The sequence below is a fragment of the Hippichthys cyanospilos genome, chromosome 17 (assembly GCF_059441005.1).
Source record: "Hippichthys cyanospilos isolate Australia breed blue-spotted pipefish chromosome 17, RoL_Hcya_1.0, whole genome shotgun sequence".
Classification (NCBI taxonomy): Eukaryota; Metazoa; Chordata; class Actinopteri; order Syngnathiformes; family Syngnathidae; genus Hippichthys; species Hippichthys cyanospilos.
In genome coordinates this window covers 14,993,655-15,021,040 of record NC_142385.1, presented here as the reverse complement: position 1 = coordinate 15,021,040, position 27,386 = coordinate 14,993,655, and the positions used below count along the sequence as shown (strand labels likewise).

At 43.4% G+C, this 27,386-nt stretch overlaps 1 protein-coding gene across 2 annotated transcripts in view; it reads right to left on the bottom strand.

The window, feature by feature from the left end:
• LOC148409914 (thyroid hormone receptor alpha-B) overlaps positions 1-27,386 on the bottom strand; it is a 108,415-nt gene that overhangs the window by 24,388 nt on the left and 56,641 nt on the right. For both annotated transcript variants that reach the window (XM_088438182.1, XM_088438180.1), the window contains one exon: positions 1,385-1,709. In XM_088438182.1, coding sequence (XP_088294308.1) covers positions 1,385-1,440 — 56 coding nt within the window. In that variant the 5' untranslated portion in view covers positions 1,441-1,709. The remainder of the gene's footprint in view (positions 1-1,384; positions 1,710-27,386) is intronic.

Genomic DNA, 27,386 nt, shown 5'->3' with positions numbered 1-27,386 from the left:
AATCCCGACTTTATTAAATGGCGAGGATCCAGACTGGCGTCCGCACGCTGTGTTAAAAGCGGCGCCTCCTGGGTGTCGGAAATCAAAAGGTTCCGGAGGACGCGCGAGCGTGGCTAATGCTACGTTACGCAAAAGTAAGTCGCCGTACTGTTGTGTGTGTGTGTGTTTTTTTTTAAATCAAGGTGTGAATTGAATCCAAATGGAGTCTGCGACAAAACATCAGAGGTGTGGGCAGGGGGGGGTCTTTTTTTGTCAGCTTTAATATTGGAATAGCCGATTCATCAATTAATTGGATTTAAAACACATTTTAATTTCCATACGTAGATGACAACAAGACATTTTTTTTTTTTATTAATTGAGGAGTAGAAAAAAAAGTAAAAAGGTGGAAAAAGGATTTCAACAATTAATCTATTACGAAAAATCACCTAATTCACCTATTTGGGAATAATCGTCAAATAATCAATGCGCTTTTACACGAGTAAAATAAAACTAGGATGATTGAGCTAGCAGGAACGGGCCGATACCAATACCGAGTATGAAGAAGACACCAGTCCTTATTTAAAGGTATCGGGACCCATTACGGCAGCCGATACCATGGCGACTCTCCTGGACCAGTTTTACGATCACAAACAAGAAAACGATAAAAATTTCCATGAATTTCATGGAAAATGTGATACCGAATAGAATAGGACTTCCTTGAAAACGATCTGTCGTTTTTTCGAGCGTTTATCAGCATACTCGTGAAATTAGTGCTTGGTATCGGCGATGACTCTAGCGTCGGGTACACGTACTGACGCGGGTCTGAAAAAAGCGTGATCAAATGTCCCTAATAAAATGGTTAAATCTGGATGCGATCTGTCTGGATCCAGACGGTTTGGAATAACATCCGACTGCTTTAATTCGATTGAGATCGGCATGTGACGCATTGTATAAAGTTACAAAAGGTCTTTGTGCAATTTCTATAATCGGGTGAGTCGATTATGTTTGGATCGTTAGGCAAAACGGAATTGGAACGCGACAAAACGTTTTTCTTTTCTTCTTTTTCCGATTTTGTGCGGACGGACGCGTTCAGGTCCGGAAAAACAAGGTGGACTAACGCGATTTGCGTGATTGCGATGGGAAACGTGTCCGTCCTCTGTCATGTACGGCGGGAAGTCATGCAAAGCTCCGCACTTAGAACCACGTCCTTGGCAGAGGTAACAGCTGTTCAAACATTAGATTCCACGCCTTTTTGTCTACACTGAAGTTGGTATTTAAATTTAAAGATGCACGCAGCGCTTAATTTCATCAAAGCGCGCTCGGCGAACGATCGAAGCGCGCGGCGGCGCGTGCGTCCCGACCGGCCCGACCGGATAGACGAGACGCGCGAGCGGCGTCGGCTCACCGTTTCTCTTCGCCCTCGACTGGGTTAGGTTCTTGCTCCTTGGGCATGTGTTCCATTCACCTCAATTCCATCCAGCAGCCAATCACGAGAGACTGAGGCAAGCCCCGCCCTCGGATGCACGCTTGTCATTCGACGCTCGGGCGGGGTCGCTCACCGGAAGATGGCAGGGGCCGGGCCCTGAGGCGGGATGGGGGGGTTGCCGGCGATATCCCGGGAGGGGGCGGGGGACGCGCCCCTCGCCGCGAGCGACCCTGGACCTCGACGGACGACCTCGGAGGATGGCGGGGTCGGCTTCAAAGTCGTGGCGGGGGAAGGCCCGATCAGCCTGGAAGGAAAAAAACGCAATCGCGTTAACGGGGTCATTGCTAATTGGTGCTAATAATGCCGTTTAAGCTAACGGCGTTGGCTAACGCTTATCGATTTGGACTTTTTCTGTTGCAGAGTTGAATATTAACAAGTTTTTTATTTTGTTAACAAAAGAAGACAACTAAAAATGAGGGGAACAATGCAAAAAAAGAAAAAATATTTCTAATTCAAACACTTTTTTGTGGACTTTCATTTATGACTTTATCGCAGGTTTTTTTGCAGTATTTTTCTTGATGTTTTTCCTCCGTCCAAGTCAGACCGGCAAAAAAACATAAATTTTCAGCTTTTATTTAAGAAATTTAGCACTCAAAAGTCTTTGCAAGCCTCAAGGGTGAGTCAAAGCTGACAAAGTCAAAGCAAGTGAGTCAAAGCAAGATAGCGAGGGAAGCGAGCTAGCCTGGCCGGCCGCTAACGGAGTAGCGAATGAAGGAGCCTGTCTCGGCGGCACGGAGCGTCGCCACGCGTGGCGCTGCCGTTTGTTTGCGGCAACAAACAATCGGCCCACTTATCGCCACGGGAGAGCCCGAGCCGGTGGACAGATGGCGTCTTTGTTCCCGCTCGAGTCAAAGAAATTTCCGTCCAATAGATGAGCTAATGTTCTTCCAGCGTCGTGGCTAAATGCCCCCCCCCCTCCGCCCAAAAAAAAAAGCCAGGCGGGCGTGGGCACAGCGGGCATTTCCTTCACCGTTCAAAGGAAATCTCCATTTGAATGGAATGTATTTTGGACATCTCCACAAATAACCTCCAAGCGTGTAGCTGCTAGCATGATGGCGTCACTGACTGGAATCAAATTTGGATTCTCCGGTTTAACAAATAGATTAGCACCGACTTACATTTCCAATTCTCCGGCTGCATGCTGTACATGTGGAGCTTGATTTGTTGCTTTTTTTTTAAAAAAAAATTTTGGGGGGGGGGGGGGGGGGCACAGATATGACGATGACAGGATAGGTCATTTACAGATGAGCTACAAGAAGTTTCTTAAAATACTACAAAACTACATTCAAAATGAAGCATTTTGTTGGAACGGATTAGGCTATTTACATGTAAAAAACGGCTCTTACAAAAAAAAACAACAACACATTGCAAAATGACTCCAGGAACAAAATAATTTCGCAAGTAGAAGCGGCGCTGCATTTGACAGCCGCAGACCCAAGTGCATTACATCAGTTATTACGTCGAGTGAATCCAAAACAAATTGGAGCGGGATGCCGGCGGGGCGGCAGAATCTTTGCCTATTTTTCTGGAAAACATCACCCGCTAACTCTTGGAAGAACTTTTTCTTTCCACCGCACGTGGGGAGTCCTTGAACGTCTCTCCCCGAAGTGGAAGTCAGTCACCATTAATACTCGTCCGGTCCAAGGTCGGCGAGACGCGAATTTGGAGAGAGAAAGCGGCGAGATAACGAGGAAGAGGAACGCGAGGCTCACACGTGTGAAGGTGAAATGAAGATGAAAAAAAAAAAATTGGCGGGTGAGGGCATGAAAGGAAAAGTTGAAAGGCGAACCGGGGACTGACGGCGAAAATCGATGCGAGGAGATTTAAGGCGCGCAGATGTTTTTGCGCTCATCTCCATTTGAAAGCGCGCTATGGATTTGAGCTTTGCGCCACGGCGTGGCGTCATATTTAATGAAGACGAATGTGTTGACCACATCTGTTTACAATATTACTATACGGCGCATTGACAGGCTAATTATGACGCAGATTTATCATATGCTTGCGTTTGACCTAAATAACAAAGGAGAACGTGGAAAGGAAACAATGCGGGCGTGTTGGGATGCGTCCAAATGGGATTTTCGCTCACTCATCCCAATGCTGCGGGGGCTTCTTCCATTTTTTTTTTTAATTGGGCCTATCGAAAAAAAAAGCATCTCCTCGCAGCAGGCTTCACCTTTAATTGTGCACGCTGACACACATTCTGAAAATACTTCAAAGTTAGCGCAAGCGGGCGAGCTAATTGCGAGAATCGGCGCCGACTTCACTTCAAATTAGGACCATTTGATCGATTCTTTGGAGTTAATTTGGCAGGATGAGTCGAAGTTTTAAAATGGTTGTTTTCGGCGGCTTTGGCGGTCCGATGCGTACCCCACCCCCACCCCCACCCGCTGAGAACGGATGGCGAGATTACAAAAGCGCAGGCGGTGTTGCCAACTAAGCCATTTGATCGCTAGACTTTTCTGACTCCTCTAATAAGAAATTTCCAGAAAAAAAAGGTTGATTCCTCTAAGATACGTTTCCTTTTTTTCGATGGTGGGGATGAAGAAAATTGCAAAGTGGAGATTCGCCCAGTTTACACGATAATAATCACGATTATTATGGTCAATATTGAAATCAGGATTATTCATCACAATTATTCTCCGTGTTTGCTCAAACATGTCTATTTATTTCCCCTTTTTAAACAAACGATATATAAACAAGTCTGCAAGGCTTGATCATGACAAATATTAACAATAAACTAAAATAAACAATAATTATGGCAAAAACACACAGGGCGACAAAGCTAACTTACTTGCTTAGTGCAAACTAACAAAAAAATGAAGCCTACTTAGAAGCAAGCACATTATTTAATTTGAAGCAAATTCTAATCAGTCAACATGTGATTTTCCGTCATTTCAAACAGAATTTATTCCAATTTTTTGCCAATCTGATTTTTCATTTGACAGCTGGCACTGTATATAATGGGAATCAAGCGAGAAACTCAACGCCATTTCACACTGGTAAATACATGTGACAATAGTGTGGGAAACATCGCCCCATGGTGGTAGAAAGACAAAGTGCTTGAGTTGACATCTAGTGTAAACTTTAGTATAGCTGAGCATCAGCTTAATTAATCTTGGCAGCCAATATCGCAATTAAAATTTGATTAATCGTGCAGCGCTAACGCGTAACAACCGGAGATTTGCGTCCCCAAAAAATAATCAACATAAAGTGTCAGACCTGTTCTCAAAATGAAATCATTATCAATAAATATTTGTCCGCAGAAAAATATTCAACTCAAAGCGTTCCCTTTTGGGATCATAGTAGAGACGCGTTCACAAAAACAAATCATGAACTCGACAGGTAACGAGAGGCGGCACACAAATGATACACGATGGTGATAAGTGATAAGTCAATTCTGGGTGAAAATAAGAGTAGACGTTCACACGTTTGGATTTTGGGCCGGGAAAATGGCCGGCTTATGAAGAATTGCGGTCGTTTGACATTTTCGTTGCGGTCGCGAGCAAGCAATTAGTCTCCGGCGAGTCGACGGGCTTGTTGACGAGAAAGTGTGATGGTGGCGGGAGCTCAGGTGGAGACAGGGAGGGGGTGAGGCCGTGGGGGAGATGTTCGCACCCCCTCCAGTAAAAGGCCAAAGGATCAAGTTTCATGTCTGTGCAGCCTAATGGCTGTCAGGGGAGTTTTTAATAGGTCGCGCTGGCCGCCGCAAGTGTCAAACGTTTGATTTCGGGCCAGCGCGGACAAAAGTATTGGGACACACTCTCAATCACAGAGGCGATCCCTTCTGAACAGTAGCAAACGGCGGGCACGGTTCTAACCGAGGAACGGATCCTTTCTTTTCGAATTGAGAGCACATCGATCGGAAGGTGAAGTAAAATGTGTCGCGGTGAGAAACGCTGCTTTTATTTTGTTGAGGAACAGTGAATTTTTCAGCGGACGAGCCAGCAATAAGACAGATGATTTCACACCATCCGTCTATCTCCTAATAATCGTTGCGGCTCCACTGTTTATTGACTTTCCGCAGCTGTCCCAATACTTTTGCCCGAGCATTTTCCCCAACGTAACCGAACCTGCTGTAGAAGTCTCGATGCGATTCTCCTTTTTCTTCCTTTTTCCCAGCCCGTGGCCGCGTCCCATTTTTTTTTTTTGCCCATGCAGTGTATGCATGAAGCTATGTGAACTTTTACCTGGAGCCTGCGGGTCCAGCGTGTATCATGTTCTGTTTGCATGTACAGTGTGTGTGTGCGTGTATACAGTGAGGCCCGTGGCAGGCAAGGACACGGAGGGCAGGCGGGGTAGAACATTCTATACGGGGCGCAGAAAACAGGTCACCCGGCGTCCCGCCGGAGCAGACCCGCTTGTTTTTCAGCGGTTTGTCTTCTGGTGTCAAGCGGCGGCCTCGTAAATTCGAAGGCCCGAGGCGCCGCTTTAACTTTGCTCACAGTTGGACGGCGGCCCGGAGTGGTCGCCCTCCGCAAAGGGGGAAAAGGGAAATCCGCGTCGGGGCGCCGGCGACACGTTTAAGAGCGCTGCGTCATCCCGACGCTCGGAGAAATGAAAGGCGCTCGGCGGGCCGCGACACTTTTTCGGAACGGAACGCTTTCAAAAGCGTCGGCGCTTCAGGCCAAAACACGTTTTATACTTTGTTAATATATATTTTTTTATTTCTTAATTTATTCTCAAAATTCTGTAGTTTTTTTTGTGAGAAATTTTTGACTATGATTGCTATTCCGTCTTAAAAGGGAGACAGAATTAAAGTCAGAATTCTAAGAAAAAAAGGACAAGTCGAAACAAAATCAGAATGCTGACTCTAAAATGAGAATTCTGACTTCAAAGTGAGAATATCAAACTCTCAAGTCAAAACTCTCAATTCAAAGTCGGAATCTGACAAAAAATGATGTCAAAATTCCCCCCAAAAAACGCGAGTATGACTTTCAAATGAGAATTCTCATTTTAAAGTCGGAACTTTGAAGTGAGACTATAAAGTCAAAATTCGGATTGAAAAAAAGTCCAAATCCCGAGAATAAAGTCAAAATTCTGATTCGTGACTTTACAGTGAGAATTCTGGGAAAAAGTCCAAATTCTGAGACGAAACTGAAAGTTGTACCAACCCCTTATCTGGCCCAAATCTTCAAGTCCAGTCAAAATTTCTTTGCGTAGTCCTTATCCATGTTAAACTTAAAAAATTGAAACTATCGCAAACTTGTTTAATAGATCACAAAAGTCAGTCTTTTTTTTGTTTTGTACCATCCACGTGACTAAAAAAAAAAGCGATTTTATTTTTAACCTCAACTCAACCCAACCCTTGTTTTAACTATATGTAAATGGAAAAACTCAACAAATATATGGCCGCATTAAGTTTTTTCTGGATTTTTTCCAATTGTGGGTGGAAATAAAACATATCCCGTTTATTATAGTGTTTAATGTTGTTTTTACACCGGCTTGACGGTGAAAAATGTTGCCTTAAATATTGCCTGTACAGTTTATATCGGCACCCTGGAAGACATTATTTCCACGGGAATATTTTGGGGGGGGGAAAGGCAAAGTAAAGCAGGTTTGGATCCGCGTCCCCGGATGACTTGTTTTGGCGCCGAGCGGCTCCACGCCCACAGCGTATGGAAAAGTGGACAAGTAAAGCTTTCCCCTCTCCCCGTGGTCGCGAGCCCAGGTTCCGCCGAGAACGCCGGCGGGAAACCGATCGGGACTCGCTTCCTGCTCCTTGAAGGCCCGAGAGCCCGGCGCTGCCGGTGTTACGAACGCGCGAGTGCCGCCGGGGATTTTTTCCCCGCGAAGTTCTCAAACGGGGGTACCTGAAAGTTATGGCCAAATCTAATTGAAATTTTTGTAGGGGTCATAACATGATATTTAAGTCCTTTCCGCAGTGTAATATGTGCATATGAATGACATTTGGCACATTAGCGATCGAATTGCTTAATAAATCTGACTTTTAAAGTAGCGATCTTTCTAACCAGGAAGTAAAACGGCTCGTTTGCCGCGCCATCCTGTAGCTCAAGCAACATGCGTCCATCCATCATACTGACCTCCTCATGAGGTTCGCGGAAACAGCATGGATAACGGGACGAAAGCAGGCTCTTACTAACACGCGTTCCTTCAATCAAATCAGTCCCCGTGGGAACACGGTATTCGTAAAAATAGTTCCGCCCACTTCAGTATTTCCACAGTAAAACGAAACGTCGCCGTTTACTTGGCAGACTCGGTGCAAAATCTCTCCTCCTCAGTTCCGGAACCAAAAGCAATCTAAAAGTTGTGAATTGCTCTAGTCTGGCTCCTGTCAAACAACGAGAAACGTATCGACCGGTTTATTTAGTTCCACGTGAGTACCGAAAGCCTTCAGCCAATCGATGACGCCCGGCAGTTTCCACCACAAACATCCTTCAGTCCAACTCAACAAGCTAACGTTCACAACACAAACGTTAGCATTTCGAGAAGTTTGAACCTCGAAGCAGCGCGTGCGTTCCAGCGTGTTCACAGTTTACACAAGCAACCGAAATAAAAATAAAAGAGAACAAATAATACAAATATAACCACTACGCCAAAAAAAGCAGCCAAAATTCTCTGGATCAGGTCCAAAATGTGAAGGCGCTGTCCACAAGTGCTCTGCGTTCTTTCCAGAGGCGGCTACATTTAGCTGGCAGGCATTGGAAATAGCACATGTGGAACGGCGGAAAACTGTCAACGTGTGGTCAAGGGGGCGGGGCCAAAGCCGCCTTGTCATCGAGGCCTGCTACGGTTGCCCACGGAGCGACTGTCAAGTGCGGCGGGATTTCTCTTACAGAATTCTGCCTTCAGCGGGATTTCTGAGAATACGTCAGGATTCTGATTTTAAGGTAACTTCTTAGAAAACATCAAAATTCTGACTTTGAAGTCAGTATTCTGAAGAGTTACTTTGAAGTGAGAATTCTGACTATTCTAAGAATCTGACTTTATAGTCAGTGAAAATTCAAACTTTGTGCGAGAATTCTGACGAAAGTGAGACCAATTTTAAATATACATACAGTAAGAATTCTGATCCCGTCTACAGAATTCTGACTTTGAAGTGAGAATTCTGAGAATAAAGCCTTACCGCAAACATTTTTTTCTTCTTCACTGGACCTAATCTTTTGTTGAATTACGTCATTAGCTGATCTTTTTCTTTGATGAAAGAGAAAAGGGATTTGCCGGGCCCAACTTTAAATTGAGGTTTCGAGGTCAAAGGTCACCGAGGCGGCGTCCTCAGTAGCAAATCGCAGGTCCGATGGCGCTTTGAAGTTTCCACAATTAGAGACTAAAGTCACCATAAAACCGGCGCTGTTCCTTTAAGGGTGCGCGGCACGACGTGAACGGAGACGCACGTGTGCGCACACACGCATGGATGACGGGTCCCCCCCGTACCCCCCTCGAGTGTTTCTATTCATCGCCACATCTCAGCCACCTCCGTAATGAGCAATAAAAAAAAATACTGTAAAGAAACCGCAAACACACCAGCACGGTCACTTGCTTGCCCCCCATACACACACACACACACACACACACACACACGTGCATACACACACATCCAGGGGAATGGTAAAGCCCGCTGGGGCCCCTGTGCGCCCCCTCAGCCACACACACTATAATCCCAATCATTTTCCTGAGCGGATCCAGAAGAATCTATGAAAGATGAGAAGGTGGCGTGGGAGGGAGTGTGTGTGTGTGTACATGCGTGCGGAGGCGTTCAGAAAGGTGGAGGCAACGGACTGGAAGGTGATTTTCTTGGCAGAGGCTTGGACTGGGGCACCCGTGGGCCAGGGGCCCCAGGTCCCCCCTGGCCGGATCCTCGCAAGAACGTGTGTGGTCCTGGATCTGATTAGTCTTCATCTCAGCCACACACTCGCAAACACACGCACACACACACCCGCACGGTACATGTGCCTTACACATGCATGTCCGAGAGCACCACACCGTCGCCGGCCCCCCGAGACCCGCTTGTGTCAGAACGCATCAATAACTTCTCCGTCTTTGGACTGGAGACTAAGAGCAGCGCTGATAAGAAACAGCAGAAGAAGAAGAAATGAGAAGTAGTAGTTTTGGCATTCCGCATGGTCGCACACATGACAGAATCCTCACAGGCGTGATTCAACATCACGCAACACGTCTGATCTACTGCTGTATGGATGACTTGACGCTAGCTGAAGATGGATGGGATGGGCTCAGAGGGAAGGATCAAGGTGAAATTCTAGGTGAAGGCTGGAGACGAAGGTTCAAAAGTTCAGGTTGAGGGCTCGTGGATTTTTTATGACCGCGGTCAAGATTCAGGGTAGATTTTTGGGACGGGGGTTCAAAGGTTCTGGGTAATGATTCAGTGGCGGGGTTTAAGCTAAAGATACACCGTGAAGATCTTGGGTCAAAGTTTAGCGCGAAGGTTCGGGTTGATGATTGACGGTTTTAATCTTTGGTGAAGATCCAGGAAATTCAGGATGGCAGTCCAAGGTTTATAGGGAGGATTCGGGGTGAAGATGCAGGTTGAGGTGAAGTTCAAAGTGAAGATTTAGGGCAAGGATTCATGTTGAAGGTCCAAACGTTCAGGTGGAAGATTTTGAGTGACAAGGGTCCAGGCTCGAAAATCAAGATTCAGGGTTTAACGGTTCCGCAAAGATCTGGTTAACGATAAAGAATAAGAGTGGAGGTCCAGGGTGAAGGTTTAGGGCGTAAGGTCCACATTCAATGTGAAAGTTCACCTATATTTAGGGTTGAACTCTTAGATGAAGATTTCAGAGTGAAGCTTCTGTGTCACGATTTAAAGTCAACATCAGAGATGGGAGATCCAATTCCAAAGCAAGGTTCACATTGAAGGTTCAAAAGTCCAGGATGAAGAGGGAGGCATAATATTCAAGGTGAAGGTTCTGGGTTTCGGTTCAGGGTTAGCATTTAGAGTGGAGGTCCAAAATGAAGGTCCAAGTCGATTATTAAGAATTAAGATCCAAAGGGAGCGTTAGGGTTAGTTTAAGTGTCCAGGATCCGCGTTAGGATTCGGGAATAATCATCATGGTGAAGGCCCCAGTCAAGGTTCACAGTGAATGTTCAAGATCCAGTCCGGAGGTGCAAAGTTCAGGTTGAACATTTAAGGGATAAGATCCAAGGGGAGAATTCAGATTTTAAGGTTAAGGATCTGCGATTTTCCAAAGTTCACAATGAAAGTTCTCGCTTCAGATTCGGGGTGAAGTTAAAGGTAAACCATGATGGTGTCCATGCAGGTAGGATGCCATCGACTCTCAATAGCAGCACCGTGCCGTTTCCGCGGCGACGATACACTTTACAACCAGTCGACACCGCACCCTGTGATTAAACCGAGCGAGCGTGCAACCGCGCGCCGCTGCGAATGACACGGCGCTATCCATGCGGCCATTTTGGACCATAAACCAGCCGTGACGGCGGCCATATTGGCGCTGACAGGATTATGGTCTGTATGACGTTTCCAAATGGCTGCAAGTCTTTGTAAAACATTCCGCCTGATCCAGAAATATGACGGGAGGGCAGAAAAATCACCCCGCTCGTAATTCAGGAAATGTACGGAATGCTTATCGCTAAGATACGTAACGGGGTTACGTTCCTGCTCAACCAGACGCCCGTCCGCCGTAGCTGAACATACCTTCAAGCTGGAAACTCAAACACAAAGAAATCGGGTCACGTGTTTGAATTTCCGACAAAAGCATGCAAGGCAAAATGGATTTGCACAAATGAACGCAAAAGCATCGAGAGAAACGCGCAGCCGTGAACTTCAGGCGGCGCACCCAAGAAGGGCTGCCTGAGGCCACGCCAAGTTCCGCCGAACCCGAGGAATGCTAAATATTTACCCACGACTTTGACCCCGGAACATTACGTGCGCGCTCTGCGCTATATGTGTCGCACGTATACGACGGCGGCCAAAACCACTTGGCGTTCGGGACACGAACACGCTTTTCGCTTCCCTACGTCAACACCGCGCTCCCTTTTCACCAGTTTGATGCTCCGGCTTCTCCAGAGGGTCACGGCGAGGCGAGTCCTCATAAAAAAGTTAGCGGATTGAAAAAAAACAGCCTCCATTAGCATGACAAATTCATACGGCGTCAAGCGCTTCATGCCGGCCTGACGTGGAAAGAAAACTGAAATTGGCCATGGAAAGGTTCATAATAATCATTTTTTTCTGAATTTCAATAACACCCTACCATAATAAGGTGAAGAATGGTCGTTCCATTTCATATTTAAAATGATTACAAACATAAAATGACAAAAAAAAAACACATTTAAGTAATCACATGGAATAGAGTTGTAACATAATAAGTGGAAAATGTGAAGCACTGCGACTGCTAATCCAATTTCCTGTATTGGTATATGTGAAATGAAAGGGTACCAGTGACAGACTCCTGAGGGACACCGCAATTACAAGTAAATAACATTATACTCTACGTTAACAGCCATGCATGTAAGTGACAATTTAATAAGTTGGAAAAAATATCCATTGGGTTCATTATACGATGCGAATATCGTCATCCGGCTTAAATTATTTAAATAAATCAAACAGTGAAGCGCTGGGACCGCTAATCCAATTACTTCTATTGGTCTATGTGAAACGTAAGGGAGCAAATGACGTACTCCTGAGGGACGCCACACTTACAAGTGATTATGAATAAGACGTTTCTCGGCCGTTTATTTAAATTTTCACTTCACTTTCAGATTCGGCTTGACGCGGAAGCGCGCTGCAAAAAGTTGAAACTGTTGTTTTATTTTGGTTTTCATTTACCTTTTTAAACCCCGGAATCATTTCCACGAAAAACCGTATGCCTAAAATTCCGTCAAAAAGACAAAACGCTATGGCTACATTTTATCGCTTAAACAAGAAGTCCGTTTCGTAACCATGGTAACGGGCCTAGCCAAATGACACAATATCCCGGCGAAACGTCGCCGCCGCTCTTCCGCGATGCCGGCTATCTGCAAGTTAAGCAACTCGACCCGCGCCGAGACAAAAGCGGCGTGACACAGACACGCTCGAGCGGGCGACGAGCGCAAACGGGGCGCGCGACATCGGATACGGCGGCCACGCCCGCGCTTACCCATCGCCGCGGTCGCGGAGTTCAAAGGAGTGTCATTAATCATCAACGGGTGACATCAATAGTTAACCATAAGTGCGCTGGCATGCGGGTTGACAGGATTGACGCTCGACGCCGCGGTACAGCTAATGCGGGAGTTTAACGCGGACGACGCAAAAGAAAACACGACTGAATAGTTTGATCGATTAATACGCACGCTACACACGCTATTGTTCCAACGAACCTGTCGATCATGTGGATGAAGCGGATTTTTTTCAAGTCGAGTTTCCCCGCTTTTATTTTCAAAAACAAACGAGGAAACAGGATTGTTGTTTTTTCAAATTGACATTCTTTTTTTTTAAAAAAGGATTTCATTGCCGGTTTGGTCTGTAACGTGACAGAAATTTATCGAAAATAAATGTCGGCGAAAGTTCGAAATTTGGTAAACCCAAAGAGAAATGATCAATTGTTTATCTATCGGTTGCCGACATATTTTAACACCTTTTGTGACTACTGATTTTGTTTTTGTTTATTTTGTTTTGAAGTGCATTACTAATATTTTTCCTCTTTTGGAGTTTGCTTACCAATGATTATTTTTGATTGTTTAGTGATTAAAATAACAACACAATGCTACGTTACATTAGAGTAACTGAGGTACAATTTTTTGAAAGCGATTCATTGGCTGGGTCCTTCATTGTTTTTCCAAATCGTATTTTCACTCGCGCAAAAGAAATCAAACAACTTTCTTGAAGCACTACGTAAATCCAAAAAATACTGTTGAGAGGCTGAAATTTGACCGTTTTGATCAATATAACTCAAACAATGCTTCGATGTCGTCTTTTGATTTGATGATCGATCGATTGTTGATTTTGAGAGCTCTGGAAAACGCCTGAAGACAAAAAAAAAAAAACAGCATGATAAAATGCAGTGAAACACGGCGTTTATGTCGCGAGTGGGCCTTGAAGAGGCGGGGCCTGCCGGTGTGGCGTTAATCGTGTTTGACCTTTTTCCCCCCGCTTCTGAGGATATTACGCTAAGTGGATTTTACAAACAACACACCGCATCCGCGCCTTTTCCAACCGGACGCATTTGAGCAGGAAAATCACAGAGTCGGGGTCGGACTGGCCGCCGGCGCGATCGTCCAATCGGGCGGCAGAGATGAACGAGGCGGCGGCGGCGGAGGAGGAAGATAACAGGCGAGAGGGGGCATATAGGGGGAATTCTATAAGGGCCGCCTCTCCCAGACGATCCGCGCCAGTGTGTGCGTGTTGTTGTGTGCGCCCTCACGCTGCATGAGCGCACGTGAACGCTGTGTTGACAGAACAGGAGCAAGACATTCTTGGGTCATCCGGTCCGCAAACAGGCACGCGGCGCGACCGCATTCGCACACACCTGCTCTACGCTGGGGGGGGTGTGCGCAGTGTATGGTAAGGAGGGGAGGGTCACGCGGTCCATGTAAAGGCTAGAACATTCTCTGGATTAGTGGAGTCTGATTGAAGAAGTTAAGTTAGGACAAGCTCGGCTTGCTGTGTCCTCGAGCAACGCGCGCAGAAAAAACAAAAAACTGCACACAGATATATATATATATATATATATATATATATATGTATATAAATATATGTGTGTGTATATGTGTATATATATATATATATATATATGTATATATATATATATATATATATATATATATGTGTGTGTATATGTGTATATATATATATATATATATATATATATATATATATATATACATATATACACACACATATATTTATATACATATATACACACACACACATATATAAATATATATTTCTTTTTTCTGTCATTACGTTGCTGGTGTCAAATTGGGATTTGATCTGGCAAATCCCCCAAATCAGGTGACTCAATTCAGATGCAAAAAAAAAAAAAAAAAAAAGTGATCAGAACATTCTTAGTAATCATACTTGATTATTCCATAAACAGTGGCTAGTCCCAAAATGAAGTCAAGGGAAAAATTGCGGCGAGCTTTCTGAGTCACACGGGCCCTGATGCGACCCGGTTGACACCTGGCAAACAGGCCTCGTCTGAATGCGCTTCCACGTCAATAGCCCACGCGGCGTCGTCATTCAGGCCGGGCCAATCGATGCATCGGGGCATCTAGCGCTTTAGCATCATTAGCCCGGTGACTCATTAACGGCGGCGCCGTTAGCTCACGAGCCGGAAAGAGATAACCTGGACGGCGGCCAGGGCGCCTCCATCAGTGTCAAGACGGGAGACATTAGAGTCACGCGGGACCCCGCGGGCCGCTCCGGAGAAAAGACCCGAGCTCTCACGCGTCCCCTGCGCGACCCCCGCTAATCACATTGTGCGCACGTTAGCTCGTTAGCCGCCTCGCGAGTCAAAGCTAAAGGCGGCATTGTGGTTTTCATCCGGCGTCCCGCGGGGTATCGTCTCGTCTCGGGTCACCGGGGCGAATGGAAGAGAGAGGTTTTTTTTTTTTCCTCTTTTCTGGTCGGTCTAAAGGGGAATTTAAAACGGATTGTATTTTCCCCCGCGGAGGCAGCACTTCATCAGCCAGCCATGCAATCCTGACAAACGCGAGCATCTCGCTCGCTCTAATTGCGCAATTTTGATATCGTTTGATGGCGTTTCGGCTTTCAAGTCTTGTGGACATGGCCGCTTGCTCCTGGCAAGGCTAGCTCTGTGATGTCAAACGTGTGTGTGTGTGTGTGTGTGTGTGTGTGTGTGTGTGTGTGTGTGTGTGGGCGGGCATGACTTTCTCACAACAGACATCCAAGCCTCTAATTGACCAGTGGGACAGGCCAGCTTGCCAGCAGTTTTTTGTTGTTGGTTTTTTTTTGTGCGTGAGAGTGGGTGTGTCGGGGGCATGCGCCGACGTCGGCCAATGGGCTCGAGGCAGGAAGTGGAAACACGTGTCGCGGCGGCTAACGAGGGGGAAGCGAAATCGACTTAAGAAGGCAAAGTCGAGCGCGGGAGATGGGGTGTGATCGAGGGGGAGGGGAATCGCTTTTGTGCACACAATCACACTTTTGAACATCTGTGATACATTGTGATCGGAAGACTGACAATTTTAAAAAAAAAGTTACACACTTTTTTTTTTTTAAATGTGAAATCTGGTGTAGAAATTTGAGCGCAGATTAGACAAAAATGTCCATCAAGTTTTCCATAGTAAAAAGCAATCAGTCCACTTCCATGGAGGATAACATAAATTGGGTAATATTTACAACGTATAATTCAGAGTATTTGGACAATGTTAACCTGAGGGAAATTAAGACCCAACTCAAGGTTTTAGATGTTTTTGATATGATGTGTGATACTTAAACTTAAAAATTGCTTAAAACATGGCGACTTTCAACATACCATCCCTTCAAAATGCTTGCAAACGGGAGGTTGAGAGGTACACCCTGCAGATGTCTATTTTAGCCCATGTCAGGCTCATTTACTGCCATTCAAAACCGGAAATGTTGTCAATTTTGGACGTATTGAAAAGACAATGTTTTATCATGCATTTCCCCCGATTTTTGCATTAATCCTTTCGATGCCAACTCATGCACAGGGTGCAATAGAACCACAAGGGTGCGCTAGCAAACAACTTATGACATTTGCAAGCCATTCAATGACTTCATCGAGTGGCTTAGCCTGACTCCCAAGTTCTTGCTATGCATTGTGGGACTCGTAGTTGACTAAAGGCTTCGATCCAAGAACTAAATGTTTCAGGACGGCTTTTATTTTGCTGCGGTGAACCGTGAAATCTTGTCGCGTGCTTTGAAAGGGTGGAAAGTAGCGCCACCTGGTGTGCACGTTTTTCAAAAGCTTCAAACCGCGACATGCTCAATATTTCAGGGGTAAAAGCGCCGAGATGAAATTTTGATGCACGCTTCAAATCGGGATAAAATAGCAGCAGATGGTGTATTACTTTTGAAAATCAAGCCAGTCTCACACACACATTCACACACACTTCCTGTGAGGCCAGTAATACACACGCACACCCCATCCGAGATGAATAGCGGCGCACGCTTATCATCTGAGTAGCGAGGCACCCATGCAGAAAACACTAAAAGGTGTGAAATGTTGCAAAACCCTTTGAACGGGGAAAACGCGGCACCATCTGGTGTAAAAATACAAAATACAAAGACATTCATTTACACACACACACACACACACTTTTCCCCCCCATTCACAGCAAGAGCAACACACGCTTCTCATTTCAGTATCGCGACACATTTACGCAAACGTGAAATTTTGCTTTAAATGAAAATTCAAAGGCGGTCTCGAGGGGGGAGAATGAATAAGAGGTGCTACATTTATAGGGCTTTTATATGGGATGAAAAGAAAGACTACTGTGTCAAGTTCAGTTCGCAAATCATACTTGCGGTTCTTAGAAATGGCCGCTTGAAGACACGGAGAATTTGACAAGGTTTCCGAATGCGTCAGGAAATGCACCGCCACAGGAAAAGTGCACCTTTCAAATTAAGAGAAAATTGACTGGAACATGAGGCAACATTGTAAGCCTTAATATTTGTTTTTAAAGGGATGCGCATTAACATAAATAATCGTGAGTAATTCGAAAAACGGATGTTACACAACCTATCTTGCTGAATAAAATACACCAAGAAACTAAAAATGCGGCTCTGAACTTTCAATAAATCAGACGCGGATGGCAGGGCTCTTTGTTTGAACGTAGCTTCATGATAACATAAATCAAAAAAGACCACAGATTGGCTACCAGAAATTACACAACATGGATTTTATGGTTAGTTATAAACTAATTACACAATTACAAAATATATAAAAAAAAATATATATATGACTATAAATTCTAAAAATTAATTATTAAAAAAACCACATAGTACAACATTAGACACAAGAATAAATATTCTAAAACCTAAAGTGTCAGTAAATCTATTCTAATGCAGTACACTTTTCAAATTAAGAGCAAATAAAATGGAACATGAATCAACTTATTCCTTAATTGCGTAAGAGGGATTTTTGCCTTTATTTGGTTCCGTTTCATATGAATGTTCATTTTTGTTAGTGATGCAATTTTCGGGAAATGATCCAGAAATAAAACCTGATCTCACGCCACTACAATTTCCTATTGACATTTTTTCACACGTTTTTTTTTTTTTTTTTAATCTTTCCAAATGCCTTCACTGACGCCATTACACGGAATAAAGAAAATTTGGGGCGCATTCGGGAGCACTGACCGGCAGTTTGCATGGAAGAAGGTTTTATTTGCTTCAAGCATTTTTCATCTTAAGATATTCAAACTTATTGCCATTTTAATTACCGATTATAAATGTTTATCCGAATATAAATACCAGAGGATTTATGTAACATAATAAAGTAGTTTTTGGATATGGGGTGTGGAGTCTAGCTCGACTTACTTTAGGAAAAATTTTCCTTTTCACATGGCCGGTAATTGTGCTTAAATTAGGTCATGTATTCCCGCTTTTATTACATTTCCTTCTCGTTTTATTAAGACCTGTTTTTTTGTAGCGAAGGGGGCTTTTAAGGTGAGCTCCGATTAAAATTGCATTTTGAAAAATCTACCCGGGGCAAAATATGTAACACAAGCGATCACATCTGTGGACAATTTAGGGGCAAGTGTGTCCAAACTTTTTACTTTGAGGGCCGCGTTCAGAAAAATCCAAAGACACGGGGCCACTTTTGTTGTTGTTTTTTTTACATAAACCTATTAAATGCAGTAAAAATGAATAAAGTCAATTGTTAAATATTGTCTATATAATTATAAATGTATATAGCTTATAAATTCGTCGTAATCAAATACTTTTTGTATGTTAGTATATTTAGTCGTTCTACTTTAAAGCATACTTTTCAAATTGAGAGCAAATTAATTAATGAAGTAGCTAAACTACTATTTTTTACGAAAGTACGAAGGGTAATTGATTACTTTAAATAAATCTTTTACACATTTAACGCCTGTATTATAGACAATGTTTAACTACTTTTTTCATTTATTGTGTTTAATAGGTTACTGTAAATGCTTCTTACATCAACATTATAAACATTTTAAACGTATAAAGCTTATACATTTACAGTGATCAATTACTTTTCAAATTTAGTAGTAATCAATTATTTCAGTACTTAATTCATCAAACTAATCAATTACTTTGAATATTAATTACTTTTGGTACTTATGTAATCAGTTACTCTAGTAATTTTAGTAGTTGAAATACTAGTATTTTTTGGCACCTTAATTAACTGATTACTTAAATACGTACCAGGTATCTACCTAAGTAATCCCCTTTTTCAGTACTTAATTCATTCAAGTAATCAATTACTTTGAATGTTACTTTTGCTACTTTTGTACCTAAAGGGAGAGACTTTACTACCTAAATTGATGACTTTATTACGGGAATAATCAGTTACACTAGTAATTTTAGTACTTAAAATACTAGTATTGTTTTGTACCCTGAGTAATTGATTACTTTGGTACTCAAGTAATCCATTAGTAATTAGTTCCTTGAACTAAAGTACAGTAGTTGCTTTTGGTGCTTTAGTAATAAATTTAAGCACTTTATACGCTAGTTATTTGAAGGAAAAAAAAAACTTGTCAAGGCTTTTCGTTAAAGTGAAATAGAGCCTACAACCAAAGACGACGGGCCGCAAACGGCCCGCGGGCCGTAGTTTGGCCACCAAAGATTTGGAGTCTTCGACGGAGTCTTCCTTCAAGTTTAACGAAAGAACAAAAGCAATCGGGAGCGTCCCCCGCCCCCCGGAAAAAAAAAAAAGAAAAGTTGAGCGGAATAACAAAAAGAACAAATGATCTGACACAAGAAGCCAGAAGCTAATCAAACAAACCGACGCCGGCCGGCGCCTGATTAAAGACTCACGCGGCCGGGGAGTCATATTTCACAATAAAGAGCCGGCGAGCGCAAAATTCACATCGCTGACGATAACGAGCATCGCAGAGGACGAACGAAGGAGAAGGACGGAGATGAACGCGGACGTTCTTACACATCGTGAGAAAAGGACGACTAATTGGCAAATGGACACTTTATTGATATCAAAGCCGCCGAGAGGACTTTTAACCTTGACTACAAACTCAAATAAATCCACGATCCACCAAAAAAAATATCTTTTCTGTTCTTCTTTTGAAAAAGTTACAAACATGCACTTGAGTGATGAAAAAAAGGGGTGAATAAAAGATGAATTTAGATAGCGGTTAAAGGCTAAAAGTGAGCTAACAGAGGCTGGCTTGCTAGCAAAGCGCATTAGCCTACATTAAAGGACGTCGGGTTGCATTTGGTCACGTTAGTGAAACGGCCCCAAGCTGTGTTTTTCTTTCTTGTCTATTTAAAGTGTTTTTCAGGCGGGGGGGTGAAAACGGGTCGCTTTGGGAAATTTGTTGCTAAGCATGCTAATATTAGCCGCCATGCTCACTTCCTTTTGGCTGGATCGGGGGAGCAAACGTGAAGTCTTTTAAATGTCATCACCGTTTTTTTGTTGTTTTTTTTTAAGTGAACACAATACTCGAGTGCCAGTTGCCACATTAAAAAAAACAATTATGAAAAACAGATTTGCGTGTTTTGGGGTGGCCGATTAATTGCATTTTGATTCATTTCAGCGGTGATAACGAGGTCAACAAATTGAACTTTTATCTCAAGGCCCCACTGTATTTTTGTGGAAATTGATGCCAGTTAATTCTAGAGGAAAACAAAAATGTGCTGAAAAACGGAAAAATAATTCTAATCTAACTAGAGCAAAAGTAGGGCTGGGCAATGTGGGGTTTTTTTCAGTCTGAGTGAGTGAATTTTAATCATTTTAACCAAAATAATAAAACCAACAAACATTTATCGACATCAATATTGATTTAAAACCTCTTTTAGTGTAAAAATGTAAGAAAAAAAAGAAGCTATTCTAAATACCGTGATGAAATCTTTCAGCGCCATGAACGAGAATTCCGTCTTTTAAAAGTAATAACAATAATAAATATGTAATAAAATTCTCGTTTTTTTTTTTAATGAAGGGTAGCTGACACCTAAAATACGTCAATGGATAACTGTAGTAATAACTGTGACCATTGGATGGCAGTGTTTCCACGCATACAACATAGCTATTACCTACATGCAATTCAAAGTAAGGAATGGAAGTCAAGCTTTCAGGTGATAGCAGCCATATTTACATAGCACAGTGAAAATGTTAAATATACTGGTGTCCTTTTCCGATAACGCTTGGCACGAAAAGAGTTAACGACTATTGAACATTACTGTGCAAAAACGCCATTTCACAAATTAGCTCATTTTAAAAGTCTTTTTGAAAAAGAAATATTCATTGAATGAGATTTACAGTCCAGCCAAATGTGATTGTTTTTTTATTTTATTTTTTATAGAAGGGTAAGCTATAAAAATGATGAATTTGAATTTTTGTGAAAATAGACTTCATACACTTTTTCCGGCCATATAGCCCGAGCCTACGTGAAGAAACGTTTTTGCTAATTTCGCAACGTTTCTGCTGAGTCATGGAAAATGGCTACCCGGCCACACAAATAGGAAACCACTCGCACTAATGGCGTTCCCTATGGCGAGTCTGCGAAATTGTCACATATGCATTTTGTTTGGATGCCAGGAATGGTGAGGTTTGGAAGCGCGAAAAATGTCGCGCGCAGCGAGGAAACGCGCGGTGGGGGGGGGGCAGGAAATGGAAGCCTCGCAGTTGGATTCCGCGGGGACTGTTTGTGTATACGAGTGCCTGCGTTTGATTGTGGTAATTAACTCTTCAAACAAATGGAGGCGCAGGCTCACGGCTGTGGGTGGGCTCTCATCATCCACATCATTACCTTCGACTCCCAACTATTTTCTAATGAACGTCTATCAATCAAGCCATCCGAGAAGCGCCCGGCCCGCTGCAAGAAAACAGACCGGGGCAAGTCCTAGGATCCTCATAAAAGTCCTCCGGGAACGTTTGGCCCGTCCCCTGGATGACTTTTACGAGGAGACGGACGGGAGAAAGCGCAGACGCGCGTCCGCGTCCGTCCTTCTTGGACGCGGCGTCCGTCCTTCTTGGACGCGGCGTCCTTGTGGAAAGATTGTCCCGACCGTCATCTGGCCCGACGGCGCTCCCGCTTTTGCCATTTGCCAACAGTCAAGCCTCATTTTCCAGTTTCCGAGGTTTGTATCATAGCTAGGATATAGCGCGACGCAAAAACGGGGGCGGGATTATAGCGGGGTGGAGGGATATGGCGAGAAAAGAACATCTCAGCGTTTCTCTCTTGAAAATTCCAAACTGCAAGTAGCAATACAGGGCCCTTGCTCTTGCGATGTGTAATTGCACATCTGAGGCATTAGGTGGTGCTGCCGCGCTCATTGCCAAGCTTTTCATTCGCCGAGTGAGAAACAAAATCAGCACGATCTCCAGATCAATGTATATTTATTATTATTTATTCAATGTTATATTTTTTCAATATTGGTTCAGTTGGTGAAAAATGCTTCTCGATTAGTTTTTTTTTTTTTTAAATAAATTTCAGCTACTTTGATGCTCTTTAAGCAATTTTTTTTTCAGATTCAGAGTAAGCTGTAACCTGTATCATCTCATGGAAAAAGTGATTTGCTGAAATTTGGTATTCTTAGTAAATTCTAAAAGGTAATTAACTGACAGGCTAAAAATGGGACTAGGCTAAAAATGGGACTAATATAAATAAAAAAATGGCGGATGAAGTTCAGGCTAGGACCCAAGAGATTTTTTTTTGTAGGTTTTGAGCTATTAAATATAATCTCGAGCTATTATATATACTATTAAATATACTACACATTTTTTTTTTTTGTAAATCGATTTTAACTTACAACTTGCTTGAGTGTACGCAAACCCTGATGAGTTTTCGTGAAATTCAAGAAGAAATTAGCGCCGTTTTCTTGACGAAGAGTGCGTCGCCACGGCAACGGCATCATAACATCATCAAGGCCTAAACACACTGGAGCAAATACGAGGGAGATCGTACGATAACACTATGACCTCAAACTGCTGTAAAGAAATTAAAAAAAAAGTTGTCTTGACGAATAAACCCGCGATAAATTGCCCCGCCCACGTCACGGTCAAACCCGACCGGGCCGCATCGCGGTCAGGGAAGCGCTTTCTCATTAGCTCCGCCTCGCCGTGCGACGTAACGTCTCGAGGAGAACCCCGAAGGAAAGTCGCAGCGGGGCAAGGGAAATAAAAACAGGAATTATCGGACGATAAATGAACACGCCGGATGTTGGCGGCGGGACCTCACAGGGCGACGCCAAACATCCTGCCGGCGTAAAACGAAGCGCAAGCCACGCTTGAAAGTGAAGCCATGGATCTAAGCGAGCTCAGCGGGAAAACCGCAGCAAAAGACGCTCGCCAGGACGTCAAGCAGGGCTGGGAAGCGCTTAAATTATGACTTCTTCAAGCACTTTGCATAGCTAACGGAAAAAAAAGACAAAAATCTGATGGGAAAAACTGTTGTCATGAAGCATTGCAATGTGATCTTCCCTTTTTATGATGCTTTGTTTTTATGTTTCCTGTTGCTTTTTCCCAGGTTGTTTGAAATCTGGGGGTGTCCAGATTCGCAGCCTGCTATCTTCTCTAGTAAATTGGATAAAAATAACATTTGACGCAGACTTATTTTTGAAAAAAAAAAAGAAAAAGGCTTGAGACAGGTTTGAACTTAATGAAACGCACTTTGTAAAGCATTCCTAAGTGATTCTTTTCGGTCTCGCTGCCAAGAAAACGGGGACTATCATATAACGGCGGTTCTCAAGTGTGAGTGCGAGTTCCCCCGGGGGGGCGTGAATGCACTTCAAGTGTTAACATGAGATTTTAACACCGCAGGTATGAAGATTTGTTTTTTTTAATTCTGTGACTTCGATTTTTCTCTTCAAATGAGGCGCAAATTAATTGGAACATGAAGCAACCTAACGCTTCGTCTGCTAAAAGGTTATTTGCCTTTAGTTTTTCCACCAATAAGCATTGTCATGAGTGATGACATTTTTCCGACACGAGCAATAAAACAAAAGCTGTTACATGGCCTATCTTCTGAAGTTATGAATAAGTTACACATAAAGATATCACTACAGATGTAAATAAATCAGACAGATGGCAGAGCACTTTGTTTTTGTTTTTTGCCTGCTTTTCAAACTGTTGAAGTTACTCCACCACATGAAACAAAACAGCTCAACGCCAATAGGAAACGCCATAGATGGGCTATTATAAATTTGCAGGAATGTTTTGACTATTATAAACGGTTAAAAAACTGCTTCTTTAACAGATATAAACAAAGTAAAAATGGCCCAGACAAGACAAATATTCGACTTGGGGACCTTCTCTGCCGTTCACTGTTAATCACACAGCCATCTTGTTTAGTATAGCGGGCCAAAACCGAAGACACCCATCACTAAATTTGGACTGGACCAAATTAGAAGGAATGAGGACGCCAGTGAGCAGATAGTGTTCCTGAGCCTAACATCCCCGATCCAACGCCGGATCCTCCAGGAGCTCCGAGAAGCTCAGAGGAAGCCAAAGCGGAAATATCGGGGGCAGTCCGAGCAAAAATTGGACGCCGCGACAGCTGCGCCGATAAAACAGCTGCGAGGGCCGTTTTGGCCCGCCGTGCGTAGGACGGCGGCTGAGAGCGCGGGCCGTCGGAGCGGGGGGCGAGCGAGATGATCTCTCGCCCCGGATGGAGGCTAGCAACTGGCCGGCGGTGATCAATGAGCCGCGGACAGCGGGACGGCAGCTTGTTAGCGCTCGGGCCAGAACTTCGGCGGGGGGTCGCGACCAATGAGACGCGGATGATGTTGCTAAAGAGGTCCTGCTGACATCAACGTGCGAATGTCCACAATCAATCACGTGACATTAGGACATCGCGGTGGCTATGCTAGCACGTTACGCTGTTTTAGGTGAGCATAGCGCACTTTTAGCAGCCGCCATTGGAATGTGCCGCTTCCGAGGAAAAGTTGCGAGGATATTTTCTACGAGGATGAAAACAAAATGTCTATCATTTGAGTCAGGCTTTTTTCAACATTTGGAATTTACAGGAAAAGAATCGAAATGAATTTGATACAATATTTTATCGTTGTGATTCCCAGATGTTGGATGTCTGTTGCAGGCTTTGTAAAAATAAAGAAATAAATAGTTGGTGAAAAACGTGATTGCTCATGAACACGGAAAACTTTGGAATCGCTTCACATCCCGATTACATACGCGAGCAGCAACGATTGCTCGACAACAATTCTGTTAACAATTCATCAATAACTCAGTGATAATTGGTTGATTTTACAGTCAAATCGCACAAATCCTTGAAATTTCAGCCTCTTCAGTATTTACGTATTCCTGTAGTCCTCCAGTAAACACTCTAATTATATCAAAATAAAACATTTGCAAAGATTTGCTTTTACTTTGGATAATAATTCACTTTTTTTTTCCTTCATTTTTTTTACAGTTCACAGACATAAACAGGAAGTGCACTCAATGTTTACGCTATCGCGCGCTTAATTTGAAATAATGTTGAAGTAATTTATTGAAAAGTCAACATTTTTTCAATGTGTGAATGATTAATCAACAAAGTAATCCACAAAAAAACCAAAACAAACAAAAAAAAATATATTTATATATATATAAAAGCCCCCTTTAGAAGCTAACGCTAATGCTAATCTCGGCGTCAAACAAAACTGAAATTCTACTGAGCTTTTGCCTTTGCCAAAATTCAAGAAAACACGCGGATGTCTTTGAGACTGAAATAGCAAAGAGAAGAGCCAGACTGCCAAGTGACGACTCGCTGATGAGAGATCTCGTCAAACCGTCTACAAAGCCTCCAGCTACAGCGACGCGCACACCATCAACAGGTCTAGTCGCATAGTCAATCAACACATTATTTGACTATACCTGCTGGGCCCAACAGTCTCGCTACACGTCGTTATCCATAGGTGCGTCGACTAGAACTTTAGCATAAGATCCAAGTCTGCGGCGAGTACAGACGATTTGGGGGATGAACGGTAAGATGACGTTTTGGAGATTAGTAATGCTTTAAGTATGCGGGCTTGAGGTTGCTTAGCATCAGTCTTAGCATGCTATGCTAATTTATGATGCTTTAAAAAGACTTTGTTACGCTGACGTACTAAATGGCGCCCGTTGCCGGCGATTAGTAGTGATGGAAAGTTGCCGTTTGTACCGATCACTTTTGAACAAAAGCAGGCTAACAAATATGCGGGCTTGAGGTTGCTTAGCATCAGTCTTAGCATGCTATGCTAATTTATGATGCTTTAAAAAGACTTTGTTACGCTGACGTACTAAATGGCGCCCGTTGCCGGCGATTAGTAGTGATGGAAAGTTGCCGTTTGTACCGATCACTTTTGAACAAAAGCAGGCTAACAAATATGCGGGCTTGAGCTTGGTTAGCATCAGTCTTTGCATGCTATGCTAATTTATGATGCTTTAAAAAGACTTTGTTACGCTGACGTACTAAATGGCGGCCGTTGCCGGCGATTAGTAGTGATGGAAAGTTGCCGTTTGTACCGATCACTTTTGAACAAAAGCAGGCTAACAAATATGCCTTTTCAGCGAGCAAAAATTGCTTTTCGGCTACGTTTTGTGATCAAAGATCGCTTAAATTGTAGTTGGTTGTAGCGGGGTGACCGCTAGCAAGTTTTCTTAACTAACGGCGAACCTTCTCCGCACTAGGTGAGGATGAAAAGGAAAATCCGCCATGTCGGTTTGCGTTAGTCACCAAACACTCCAAGCTAAATCGATTCTAAACACCGAGTCCAAATCTAAGAGCGCTACGGAGTCGCCAGGTGTACTAGAAGTGATATTTGCGTTCCAAATTGCGACAAGAATGCCAATATTGACTTTAAACGCGGCAGCGAGCTTTTAGCCAGCTCACCAGCAGTTTGGCCGCCATTCAAATCAACAAAAGTCCAAAGTGTGCTGCTGAAGGAAAAGAAACAAATAAACATTTGCATCTATGGAGACTGACGGCACGCGGATTTCGTTGCGGAACTCGGCGGGAGTCGTTTTAAATGTAAACACCCCCCTGTCAGTTCGAACTCCTTATAAAAAAAAAAGATGGTCGAACATGTGAGACGACTGCTGCGTTTGCAAAACATAAGTCCGCATTTTGCATAATTATAAGCGTACTTCTATAATTTGATTAGACAAATGTATTGTAAGTTTTTACTGGCGCAGTCAAGTCGCAAGAAGCACGTCATTGATTGAGCAATTTTCCCCATTAAAATGATTGGATTACTTTTCAAACTCATTTAAGTCGAACCCTCGGTGTCTATGCGTAGTTCCGAAAACTCGTCAACATGCAGCTGCAGCGATCAACAGCTTGTCTGGCAGAGCGCAACTTTTGGGAGGGGGGGGGGCGGGGAAAACCTCTTTTCCCGGGACGCCCGACAGATGGAAAGATCCCGCGCGTCTTTTCCAGACTGTACACTATTGTTTCCATATTTGACATGTCAGTAAAAAAAAAATAAAAAATAAACGGAGATTTTTTTCTGGCATAAAAGCAAATTTCAAAATGGTTTTATCAGCATTAAACGCAAAGGTAATGAGGGCGGGGGACTATAGGAGACAGATTTACAAATGAGGGTATGAAATTCCGAGGATTCGGACCATTTTTAAAACGTTACCTTGAAGATGAATCGTTAGCAAAAATATCAATTCAATTGTGGGCCAAATTGCACTTGTAGTTTCTGTCACAGGGCCTGAGAAGTCAAATAAATTTTAGGTGTGATTGGCACACATTTACCTCGTTTTGAAATCAGATGCCGGTAACGACAAAAAAATCGTTCTAAAGTTGAAGACAACTTGCAAAGTTGCTGCTGTAATCAGGATCTTTCGCGGGCCACTTAAAACGAAGTGGCGGGCCGGATTTGGCCCCCGGGCCTTGA